Genomic DNA, 12,829 nt, shown 5'->3' on the forward strand with positions numbered 1-12,829 from the left:
ACTTAATTGCGTGTGTGTGTTAGATTTGCTAATTGGCTTGCCCTGGTTTATGCTCCATTGCTCAGTTCAAACCTTTCCTCTTAATCCCTGCGGTGCTGATCGTTTTGGCGGAAAAATAACTCTACACATACTCAAAGGAGCTCTCGTCTGGATTGTTACTTTGCTTGTCCCAAGACCCAGAGGGTTGGTTTGGAGGAGAGGAACGAGGAAGGCGCGGCTTTTTTCTTCTTGCGCACAAAACTCCGTTTGAATGGAGATAGGCGGGAGCAGGCTACTGTTGCTTTTGCAGCAGCGGCAGCAGAAGAAGGCGAGGCGGAGGAGGAGTGAGGCGCCGTGAGGCAGGCGAGGCCTGCGCGCCGGAAGTGAGCGCGGTCTGAGCTGACTGAGGGGAGAGACAGGGAAAGCCCAGCCGGCTGGAGCTGCTTGCCGACGTTTGTGGTGGCTGCGGCTGGCTAAGTCGAGTTCAGGGTGTGTGAGGCGGAGAAGAAGGAAGGGGAAAAGAAATCTCCTCAGCCAGCGAGAAAAGCCTCCTCTGGCTTAAGGGCTTCTACGGCACGGCGGGCGGAGGCAGCGGCAGTAGCAGGGAAAGGAAGCCGCTAGCCTAGCCACTCAAGCCCCCGACCACCGGCAGTAGCAAGGGCGTTGAGAGAGCAGGAGGAGGAGACGCCGCCGGGTGTCCAGCAGCAACAGCCGCCGCCGTCATAGTGAGCGCTGCTTTTTCTCTTTCTCTCTCTTTCCTTTTCAATCTCAGGAAAAAGGAAGGGAGGGCAGCCAAAACCACCACACCTTCTCCCACCATTTTCCCTGGACTCCCGCCCCTTGGGCTCCCTAGGGTTACTGGGGTGGGGTGGGGTGGGGTGGGGTCGGTTCTGCCGTCCCTTTCCCTACGAGAGTAAAGGAAGCTTGAGACTCGGGGCGGGATGTGGGGGAGCCGGGCAGAGGGGGCCCCGCCCTTGTCGCCTACTTTCTCCTTCTCGCTGCCTCTTTTCAGCTGCTTTTTCTTACTGGGGAGTCTGCCCGGGAATTCTGTTTAACGCGAAATGGTTGCTGGTTCCCAGGCAAAGTGTCTGATTTGTGTGCTGGGTGGGAAAATCAGAAAGACGAGGGTGGATGTGGGGAATGCTCCCCCCATTTTTATTGGCCCTTATTCTGGGACACGCAGAACCAACACCAGTGGGAATTATAGGCACAAATGCTGGGGGGGGCCCGCCAAGTGGTGGGAGGGAAGAGGAAATGATGTTTTGGGACATACCCCACCCTGCATCGCCTCACCTCACCCCAGGGATGAGCTTCTTAAAATGTATTTATGCATAAATCTGTATCTGTTGGAGGTTGGTGCTAGGTCTTTTCTGTATTTTGGGGTGTGGGGAGGGGGAGAGTTGGATTGTTCATCTACAGTACGTTTCTCTTTGCACTGAGAATCTCCACGGACCCATAGGAGAAATGCTGGGAGCCAGTTATCATTCCTCCAGCCTGCATGAGAGGGAAGGGATGGGCTTGCGACAGAAAGCAGCATTACATCCCTTTTAGTTTGTGGATCCACCCTATCCCTGTCTGTCCTTCATTCTGGAATCAGTTAAGCATAGGCTTGTGAGAGGGGTTGGTCTAGTAGTACTCTGGTTAGCTCCCTGCCCCCATCTGAAATCTCTCCTAGTGGCATTCCCCAGGATTGCTGTCAAATATGCAGAAATTTGAACATAACAATTGGAAAGCAATATCACTTAGCGGAGCTCTCAGAATGGACTTGAAGACTGAGAGAGAGGATTGTACAGTACTGAGCCATTCAGACAGTTCCAGTGGGACTCCACCCTGTGGAGCTAGAACCACTGGTAGTCGGAGTCCCTTTCTTACAAGCATATGCAAATTATTGTGTGGAATTATGAAACCTTCACAGATTAAGAACTTGAATGTTAAGGGCTAGTAAGTGTTGATTGGTGTGAAATAAATGTTTCACTTCAGAATGTGTTCACATAGCTGTTCAGAGAATAGTGGGTTGGCTCATTACTGAAGAATCCTGCAAGCACAGCTGGTGACTTCCATTAAAATGAATAGAGATTTCTAGTGCTTGGTGAAAATTATTGGTGGGATGGGAAGGATAAAGTATGAGAACTATAGGTATCCAATAACCTATATTTTGTTGTAGAAGACTGTCTGCTAATATTTGTTCCTGGCAATTACCGTTTTTCAGTAATTTATTAATATTGGCCCCATGTGCAAAAAGAAACTTAAGAAAATGCAGAAATTGCATTTAAAATTAATCTACACCTGTGCTTTTTGAACCTACCTGTGTAACTTTGAATTAGCATATACTGTTTGCAATAAACAATGACATTTCTATAAAGCCATCTGATGTATCTGAAAGTTCATTCATTCCATTTCTTGACTGTCCATCAAACAAAATCCTCTGAAGTAACGTGAATTCTGGGAAGGACACTGAATGCTGGAAAAGGATAACATATAAGGGAGACAGAGGAATAATAGTGAAAATATGTATGTGTTCCAAGAAAGGAATACAGCAAGAAAAAAATGTGGGCAGTAGAGATGTGAAAATAAATAAATAACAGGAGTCAGTGACACAAGAAGAGGTTGTGTTTAGATTACTGAAGTTCTCCAAAAGCAACTATTTTACGTGGGTTCTGCTTTTTACAAGAAGTGTGAGCTATTGTTATAATGACAGTGCAAAGTAATCCAAAATAAAATACATTTACATCTCAGAGGTTACTGTTTGCTTAATTATCACAATCTCATTTGGTTTAATTTTTATGGTTACAGTTTAAAAAAAATATCTTTCTTCCTCTCTCAATTCACTGAAACCAAATATGTATATAGAAATAGAGAGACATATCCTATTTGAACAGTTTTGTCTTGTGTAGCCTGTTAAATTATAGCCCTCTGCTTGCTGAAGAATCCCATGTAAGTGAAGAGGGAGGAGAAGTATAAGAATCTGGAAAAATGCTGAATCAGAATCCAGTTTCTCAGTGTTTTTTCTCCAGTGACTAAATTTGACAGTTTGGCTGTTAATGTTCCAGTTTCTCTTATGGTTACGTGTGCAGAATATAGAGCTAATTGATTTGCCATGCTTCACTTAGTATGTAGTTCTTCTCTGTATGTTACACTAGTTCCAAATGGATATTCTAAGAACAAGTAATTTTAAGGAGATAGTTGTGGGGAAGTGTTCCACTCTTTGTGGGGGGGTTTGTACATGACTAGGAAGTATTGCTAAGAGTGATTAAGACTGCAGTCTTATGTATACTATAAATCTCACTGAACACATTGAGGACCTGGCTGCAAATACAGTAATCTTATGGAATCTAACATATTCTTACGAGCTTGCAAATACTTATTAATTTCATCTGTTGGAAAATTTATTAGAATACTAATGTACTTTATGACAGTTCTATTTTATATGTTAAAAACACATACAACTACTGGGATCAGCTCCAGCACTAGGTCCCAGGGGTGCTCACACTTATGAAAGGAAAGACTACTACTGCTAGGTATTCTTAAATGAGAGAGTTTAAACTGATATTCCTTCCTGGTGTCTCCTGGGGAGGTGATGCTGGACAAATGAAGGATCTGGGCTGGTATGGTAGACTTGGAGACATGAAAGCCAATCTGCTCTTGACGTTGTTTCATGGCTGGGAATGTCTTTCTCCAGCCATTTTCCAAGTCTCTGCCTTCTACTGCTGGTGTCATCACTCTCCCGCTTGTCCTCCTCTCTACTGTAGAAAATGAAAGGTTTTTTATTTCATGCACAACTAGAACTCACCCCCTCATTGGCCCAAATCTCTAGCCCTTGTCTGGGGGCTGCTATCTTCCATTCAGGTGGGGTTGCCAGCAGGGCTGTGGAGTTGGTATGCCAAACCTTCAACTCCTCTATTTTTCTACTGTCCGACTCCGACTCCGATTCCACCCAAAATTGCTTCCAACTCCACAGCCCTGAAAAGGGCTGTAAATGTCTTTTTAAATTAGAAGCTCTCATAGGAGCATTTTTATCGCTGCCTGAATATGCGCTGATCTTGGCATCACAGCATTTGTCTTCATCTGGGTCCTGTGTCATACACTGACACACAAAATGTTTTCCATCTTGAGTTATGGTGAAATGCTCAACTACAGCTGACTTCATGGAAAGCTTCTTTGACATTTTGAATTTATATTTTTTAAAAAATGTCAATCAAAGCTTATTTTGAAGTCGGAGTCGGTACATTTCTTCCGACTCCACCCAGAATTGCTTCCGACTCCAAGACTCCGACTCCACAGCCCTGGTTGCTAGGCACTGCAGCCTCTGTGAGAAGGTCAGGACCTTGTTCCCATTCAGGATTGGGTCCTGGTGTGAAGTGTATTCTTTTCTTGAGGAAGATAAAGTTCAGAGCAGGAATGTGGGGTGGAGGCAGGACAAGCTGGATTCAGGTATATATAAACAAGATTGAGACAATTCTGCTTCAAAGAACAAGACCAATAACTGGGATCTGTATCAGATAAATATAAAATCTCTTCCCTGCTCCCCTTCCTTGGAACATTTGTACAGTAGGTTTACACTAGACTTGATAAAGTTTGATAAAATTTTATCAATGCTCAGATCAGCAATGTATCTTCCATTCTCTTCCCCTTCTCTTTCCACATTCTTTTCACTGTATGTAAAATACTTTTAAATGAAATACCTGTGCTTGCTTTATTGTTTTTTAACATTCCAGAGTATGCCACCATTGAATTTTAGGGACTCATAGCCCATTGATGTGCTAGACATAGCCTGTGGATAACACATTCAGCTCATACCTCATGTTTATCTTTCCATTTTTCATGCTAAGCCAAAACCTTTTTAATGATCCATTTGTGTTATTTTCAGTAAGCATTTTCATCAGCAGCTCTGCATAACCTCAATTTTAGTTTCCTATTCTGCCTTCAGACCATAATTTGGTTTGCTATTTCATTTTAATATCTTAAGGGTATGACATGATTAATGTATTTAGATTAACCATACTAATATCCTCAGGATGATTATTCTTCATTAGGGAACAAGAATCTGATTGGATCATGGTTTGGGAACAATATTTAGGATGCTTGTCAATTTCTGCACACATCATATTTTCAATTGTTTTAATTCCCTCAAAACTGTCAGTAGGATATCAGCATTAGGGGAAATTGACAAGTTCCTTATCGTTTTCCTGCCCACCAGCATAATTGCTGCTTGTGCCACACTATGTATAGGCCTTACTGCTGTCGCTGTCGATGGGAGGACCTTGAAATAGGAGGTTAATAACTTTTCTTTAGATTGCTGTAATCCAGATGACATCCCCTTCACCCTCGTGACACACAGAGGCATGGTGCATGCTTTTTCACTGCCTCAAAGAATGCTCATTGTGGTGATTTCACAGGGAGATATCGAGTGAAGCAGCCATCTTGGTTCAGCATTGGTACACCCCCCCACATGTCACATTTTCAAAGTGCTATTCTTCATGCTTTTGTTTGTACAGATTAGAGATGTGAAGGCCTGCAAAAAAACCCCAGAAAAATGGGGAGGGGAGAATAGGGGAGTTCTGTTTTTTTCTGGGCCTTCGTATCTCTAATGTAGATACATTTGTTTACATCTGTGGAGACCTAGAAAATGTTGTAGTGGCTTGTTTTTATGACATTCCCTTCTTGTGGGCCTTGGGTGATAAGCCAGTACTTGATGACAAGCAGCCCCCTAACCTAAAACAGTTACCAACAACAACAGGACACATAAAGATATTAATGCAGGGACCAGACACTGCAAAAACTGAGATAATGTTAGATCTTGGATTCATTTACCTGCTCCTCTTCCTATGTTTGATATTGTTTGGTTTTTTATATACCACTTAGGTATATTAAGTGGCTTATAAATGCCTGTAAATAAATGCCATTATCTACCAGCAATGCCCTTTTGCATTCTACATAGGACAAATGGATCAATCTCTAGAATGGAAAATGGAAATAGACTGCCATCAAGTCGATTCCGACTTATGGGCGAGCCTATGAATAGGGTTTTCATGGTAAGTGGTATTCAGAGGTGGTTTTACCATTCCCTTCCTCTGAGGCTCACCCAGGTCACCCAGTGAGCTTCATGGCTGTGTGGAGATTCGAACTCTGGTCTCCCAGGTCGTAGTCCAACACCTTAACCACTATACCACACTGGCTCTCTAAGTAAACAGGCACAAATCTGTCATTAGAAATGGCATATCCAGACACAAGTACAAAAACATTTTAAACTAATGGAACCCTGACTTTAAGGTGGCCATCCTTGAACAAAAAACTTCAAATGGAAGCTCAAGTGGAATCACAATTTATCAGGCAATTCAATTATGTAACCTGTTTGAATTGAAATTACAGATTTTAACCCTCCAAATGTATTAATTTGCCAATGCCAGGATGTCTATTGGTCATTGTTCTTTTGCATTACACTTCCGTATATCTCTACTCCTATTCATGTGCATATGTGCTTGCCAATTTAGGGTTGCACTCCATGCATCTAATGAAGTGGACTGTGGTCCACAAAAGCTTATGGCATAATACACTGGCTAATCTCTAAGGTGCCACAAGATTCTTTATTTGTTTTCAAGTAGCATTTTAAAGCCATTTGTTCTATTTTGTGCAACTAAATTTATTTGTAGAGAAACTTACTCTTTCATTGAAAATCTGTTTCATTGTCTTTATCTTGTGAAGCTAGCTTGATTTCCTCATAAATTGCGCTCTCATTCAGTGTATGTATGAGGGAGACCAAATTTCTGTAGTCTTCATCTTTGTCTTTTTGTACTACATTTTCACTTTACTTATCCCATTTACAGCTCTTCTCCCAGCCTTTCTACATATGGACTTTCCCCCCCAAAGTGCTATTCACAATTTTCATGTAGATGATAGATTTGTCTGTCAATATCAAAATATGTAACTGTTGCTGATAAACAGGTAGTAGCTTCAAGCTGCTCTTGGGCACTGTTTTGTGGTAAACCTGTGCAGGGCAGCTTTGTCCTGTTATCCCAGTTCTGTTCATCTCTTGTTGCAGAGGATCTTCACTTGAAATGGTCCTAAAATGCATTGTCAAATATTTTGCAGTTTTATTATTCTCCAGACGATTCATTATTCTCCAGACGATTCCCTGTCATTTCCATTACACAAACATTCATGTGCAAATGAGCTATGTAGCTAGAGTTCATTTATGGAAAACATGTTAGCAAACAGGGCGTATTTAAACCAGCAACATGTGACCCTGGGGCCATCTTGTGTGTACCACTCCCTTACCAAGCATTGCTTTAATAGCTTTTTTCTTTCCAAGCCACACTTCACCCTTCTCTTGTTCTACAGTTTGTTCACTGCTTATATTGAGGCCACGTGTTTACAGGGCCTCTCGTCTGAAAAGAAAAAAAGGCTAGGCTGTCATTTATGAGTGTGTGCATTTATTTAGTACATGGTTTGCTTTATGGCTATGGGCTTGTATAACTGGTACTACCATTTCTTTTCTTTTTTGATCATGCTTGCTCGTCCAGAGAAACAAATTGGCTTAATTATAATTCCAATAATATCATCCAGCAGGAAAACCATTGCTTGTATCCTGTCAGTGATAAATTGGCTATGCTGGCATGGATATATTTCCATATAGTAACAGTATACAGACATTTGTAACTAAGTCCTGTTGGTCTTCTTTTGGGTACTGTTTTACCAATTGTCATAAGTTGATCTTGGGTGAACGTTCTCAAGCATTATAATAGTTTGCTTCTACAGTTTATAATAAGTTTAGTGATAGTTTGCTGCTATTGGCCTGGTTCACACACAACTCTGTATGAACATAACATAGTAGCATTATCTAGTAATCTCTTGGCATTCTGACATGGTGTAGTTTTCTCTCTCACATTAAAAAAAAAAGTAGGCTGCTGTCTTTGAAAAAATGTATCAAACAGGGACACCATTAGAAACCTAGAACTAACCGTATGTATTTTTAAAATGATGGATGAGAACTACAGAACCATTAAATTATTTGGGTAACATTTTTCAAATTTTCTTTCATTTAAAAATTGTTTTAATATGCTTATTAACATACAAAAATGTTCATACTCCAAGTCTGCCTCTGAATTGTTACATTTTTCAAATTTTAGCTTTCTTTACCTGTTATGATCCTGGGCCTGAGCTACAAAAGGGAGTCATCGGGAGTTGTGAGCCCTCCCCGTCCCTCAAAGCATTAAAGATAGTGTCAACTGATAACTGAGCACACTTGTTAGCCATATTGCGGGGGAGGGACCTCCAGTTTGGGGCCAAAAGTGGCCCTCCAAGCCTCTCTGGTTCTTGAGACTCTCTTCAAGCCAAGCTCCCTCCCTAGCCACTAGCCCTCCTTCAAACCCTCTGAGTGTTTTGCCGGGGTAGAATGTGTCCTTGAACTCGGAAGCATCTCTTGCTTTCCTATATAGTGCCTTGCAAAAGTATTCAGACCCCTGAGCAATGCTCTCATATTACTTAATTACAAATGGTACATTGTAATTTCGTTCTGTATGATTTTATTTTGAAACACAAACTCAAAATCAATTATTGTAAGGTGACATTGGTCTTATGTCGGGAAACATTTGTAAGAAACATAAAAAACTGAAACATTTTGCTTGCATGAGCATTCAACGCCCACACATTAATATTTAGTAGAGCCACCTTTCGCTGCAATAACAGCATTAAGTCTTTGGGGGCAGGTATGTACCAGCTTTGCACACAGCGTCAGAGGGATTTTGGCCCATTCTTGGCAGATTCACTCCAGGTCGTTCAGGTTGGTTGGATGTCGCTTGTGGACCACAATTTTCAAAGAGTGCCATAGATTCTCAATGGGATTGAGATCAGGACTTTAACTGGGCCACTGTAGGACATTCACCTTTTTGTTCTTGAGCCACTCCAATGTTGCTTTGGCCTTGTGCTTGGGATCATTGTTCTGCTGAAAAGTGAATTTCCTTCCTAGCTTCCATTTTTTAGTGAACTGAAACAGGTTCTCTTGCAGTATTTCCCTGTATTTTGCTCCATCCATTCTTCCTTCAATTTTAACAAATGCCCAGTCCCTGCTGAGAAGCGTCCCCACAGCGTGATGTTGCCACCATCATACACCATACTTCACTGTAGGGATGGTATGTTTTGAGGCATGGGCAGTGTTATTTTTGTGCCACACATAGTGCTTTGAGTTTTGGCCAAAAAGCTCTACTTTGGTCTCATCTGACCATGAAACCTCTTCGCGCATCGCAGCTGAGGCACTCTCATGCTTTCTGGCAAACTCCAGATGCGCTTTCAGATGGTACTTTTTGAGTAATGGTTTCTTTCTTGCCACCCTCCTGTACAGGCCAGTCTTATGCAGAACTCTTGATATGGTTGACTGATGCACCATTACTCCACTCCCAGCCACAGAACTCTGTAGCTCCTTCAAAGTGATTGTTGGCCTCTCTGTGGCTTCTCTCACAAGTCTCCTTGTTCGAGCACTGAGTTTTAAGGGACAGCCTTTTCTTGGCAGTGCCTGGGTGATGTGATGCAGCTTCCACTTCCTGATTATTGATCCAACTGTGCTCACTGGGATATCCAAACACTTGGATATTATTTTATACCCTTTTCCTAATCTATGCACTTGTATTACATTATCTCTCACTTCTGTATAATGCTTTTTTGCCTTCATTTTCCTTCAGTTCCACAGCCTGACCAATGATCCTTCAACAGTGGGTTTTTATCCTGATAATATGATAGCAGCTTTAACAGTTCACAGGTAGAGGCCAATGATAAGGTAATTGTGTCCTCAGTAGGGCAGTTTCTTTCCTCTGTGTAAACTGGGAGCTTCCAGAGCACAGGGGCTGAATACTTATGCAAGCAACATGTTTCAGATTTTAATGTTTCTTACAAGCATTTCCCAACATAAAACCAATGTCACTTTACAATAATTGATTTTGGGTTTCAGTGACATTCTATTTAATCATCGTTTTTGGTAGAAGTCCGTTATTGTTTAATATAACCTTAATACATATTCAGAGATGTAGGTTTCATTAGAAGGTAAATCCACACTAAGCAATTATTCCAAATTGTTTTCAGATTAATTTTCATCAAAAATAGGATGATAACTTGGTCGTGTTAGTACTAAAGCAGAATGAACTTGTGAAGTCATTCAGGAGATGGATCGGCTCCAACTGTTCAATTAGCCATGATATTTTTGTTATGATGTGCCAGAATCACCACCAGTCAGGGTTTTAAATTGTACTAATTGTTTATTCTTATAGTTTGTTTTCTTCTTCAACAAACAACAACATTAACAAAACATGCACATGGATTTTTGAATGGGTAACTTTCAGTTTTTAGATAAATGTGAAGTTCTTTATAAAACAAAGTTTAGGCAATTTTAACCAAATCAACATGAGAAACTTAAAATATTGGGTGGTAGAGTTAACTCAGTCTTCTTCTTCACCTTTGTCTTCCTTGTTCGTTGTCTGGAAAAGAAACACAAGCTTTCTGCTTTTTCAGTTCCCAAATGCCCTATGCAGCTTGGGGTCAGGATACCTGAAATCACTGTGCTCTGCAGGTGAGGGCCTCCTTCAAATACCATCTTATCAGGAGGTCCATTCTGCAAACTATAGGAAGCAGACCTTCAGTGTTCTGGCTCCTCCCCTTTGGAATCCCCTCCCCTTAAATATTAGACAGGCACCATCTCTGTTATCTTTTCAGTATCTACTGAAGACCTTCCTCTTTCAACAAGCTTTTTAAATAGAGACCTTATCCCAATCTACATCTGTGTTGGAATTGCTTTTTAAACATGTTTTTAGAGCTGTTTTTTCTTTTTAAAGATCTTTTTAAAGCTGTTTTGTTTTAATATGTTTTTAATATGTTTTAGAGTGTTTTTAGTGTTTTTGTTTGCTGCCCTGGGCTCTTTCTGGAAGGAAGGGTGGGATATAAATTAAAAAATAAACTTATTTCTCAATTTAGAATGAGTTAGTCCAGAGGAAGAAAAAAAATCTCTTTACACCTGCAGAAGAGGCTACTGCTGTAAAAAGCTGGATTACCACTTCAGTTGTCTCCTCCTTGTTCAGATCTGCTCCATCTCCCCACATTCTCTATTCATTCACCTTCTCTGTCTTTGCACTCAGAGGGAGACAAGGTCAAGAGTGAGTGAGAGTGTGTACTTCATGTACATAATCTGATCAGTACTATTCTGCATGTGGTCTCCCATCTCCAAAAATTGTTGTTAACATATTCATAGAATATAGTTGTATAAATAGTATTCCTAATGATATCTTTGACCTAGGCTCTTTTTTAGTAAATGTTTTAAGAAAAATTTGAAATCTGATTTAAATAAAAAAAAATGTTTTACATTAAATCTTCAGTGTATAGACGCCCATCCTCCCTGGGACTTTGTAGAAAATGCCCTCATCCCCATGGGAGTTCGTATGCAGCATAGCATTCAGGCAGGCAAGAGGAGAAGTGCCACTTCGGATCTCTTTCAAGCCTTCTTTCTGGATAACCTGAAGGATCTCCTTATGGCTCATAGGTGTGTTCGGATTTTTCTCTTGGACCGTCCTGGCGGCCTCTGCCCAGGTCCTGCCCTTCTTCTTGCGGCCCTTCTCCCTCATGGCGGCCGGGCAGCGGCGGGAGCGAGCGAGGAAATGAATGAAGGCGCGAGGGGAGGGGGCGTGCCCGAGGACGAATGTCTCTCTCGCGGGAGGGAGAGGAAGGAGAGGAAGGGCGGGCCTCGGCCTCCGCAGTGGCGACTGCTCAAGTCCTGCGGCTCGCGGCTCCCCCAGTCGCCATGTTGGGAAATCCTTTAGCTGTCACGTGACAACGCCTTCCTTTTCCCCCTCCCCTCCACCGCCGCTCCGCCTCCTCAGCCTGCCCGCCAACTGACCCACATTAAATCTGTTTTTTTATGTTTAAAAAAATAAATCATTGATTTTTATCAACCCTGGGAGGGTGAGTATGTGTGAAAACTAGCCTATTGTACAAAGGTAATATTAGTTTTGATTGCTGTACTAATTTCTGTCTCTAGCCCTGGCCACCAGTGACATGTGGCACCTGAAAGGCTCCCAGAGAGGAATTCAGCCCTTGGACTGTACAAGGTTTCCCATCCTAGCTACACCGTGTCTGTGATAAACACAGTGCAGTAGTACATGGTAGATATTCACATGGCTTTGCTGGTTCAGGGACAAGGTTAAATTCCATTTGCTACTCGGATGCTCATCAAGGAAAACTGCAGATGGCAAATTGCCATTATAGGGAAAAATGCAAGTGGTAGGTATAATAGGAGAACTTGACCATTTCTAAAATTGATCCTCTGGCTTTTTTCCCTTTTAAGTGGGTCATTTCTTAAAGAATATTCATGAAATGTAGGAGATCAGCATTAATGGTTATGCAGAGAAAAGTGAAGCAGCACAACAGCTGCATCTCTTTCTTAATCTGATGTTGTCTGACAAAAAAACTCCCTCAAGAAGTTGCTTTGTTGTTGCTGAGTTTTCAAGTTTGAGAGAAGGACCTTACCTGGCTGGCATGGAATTGCTCAAAAGTCCCTATTTTCTGCGACGTTGTTTAGGTTGTTTTTAACTGTTTTTAATTATATGTTTTTAAATTGTTGTAACCCGCCTGGGACCTTTGGGTGAAGAGCAGGCAATAAATTATAATAATAATAATAATCCCAGTGTGCAGGACACAGACTAAGGGGTTCAAGTTACAGGAAGCCAGATTTTGGCTGAATATCAGGAAAGAATTCCTAACTGTTAGAGCAGCAGGATAAAATGGGCCCTGCAGCACTGGAGGCATTCAAGAGCAGCTGGACAGCCACCTATTGGATATGCTTTAACTTGGACTCAGTGGCCTTATAGGCCCCTTC

The 12,829-nt window shown here is 41.7% G+C and overlaps 2 protein-coding genes across 6 annotated transcripts in view; one reads left to right on the plus strand and one right to left on the minus strand.

The window, feature by feature from the left end:
* Positions 1-205: 205 nt before the first annotated feature.
* RAPH1 (Ras association (RalGDS/AF-6) and pleckstrin homology domains 1) overlaps positions 206-12,829 on the plus strand; it is a 108,436-nt gene continuing 95,812 nt past the window's right edge. For 2 of the 5 annotated variants that reach the window (XM_061607924.1, XM_061607925.1), the window contains exon 1: positions 207-704. The gene's annotated coding sequence lies outside the window, so the exon portion shown is untranslated. Of the gene's footprint in view, positions 705-12,829 lie in introns of all 5 variants that reach the window. The other 3 variants (XM_061607923.1, XM_061607926.1, XM_061607927.1) reach the window with 3 other exon arrangements.
* Positions 11,322-11,645, minus strand: LOC133378086 (putative Polycomb group protein ASXL2). The gene has a single exon (XM_061612875.1). It carries the CDS (start codon positions 11,577-11,579, stop codon positions 11,322-11,324), a length of 258 nt encoding a protein of 85 aa, XP_061468859.1. The 5' UTR covers positions 11,580-11,645.

Source organism: Rhineura floridana, chromosome 2 (genome assembly GCF_030035675.1).
Source record: "Rhineura floridana isolate rRhiFlo1 chromosome 2, rRhiFlo1.hap2, whole genome shotgun sequence".
NCBI lineage: Eukaryota > Metazoa > Chordata > Lepidosauria > Squamata > Rhineuridae > Rhineura > Rhineura floridana.

Excerpts from the sequence above, each read along its gene's own strand:
- LOC133378086 (XM_061612875.1), bottom strand. The coding sequence starts at position 11,579 with ATGAGGGAGAAGGGCCGCAAGAAGAAGGGCAGGACCTGGGCAGAGGCC.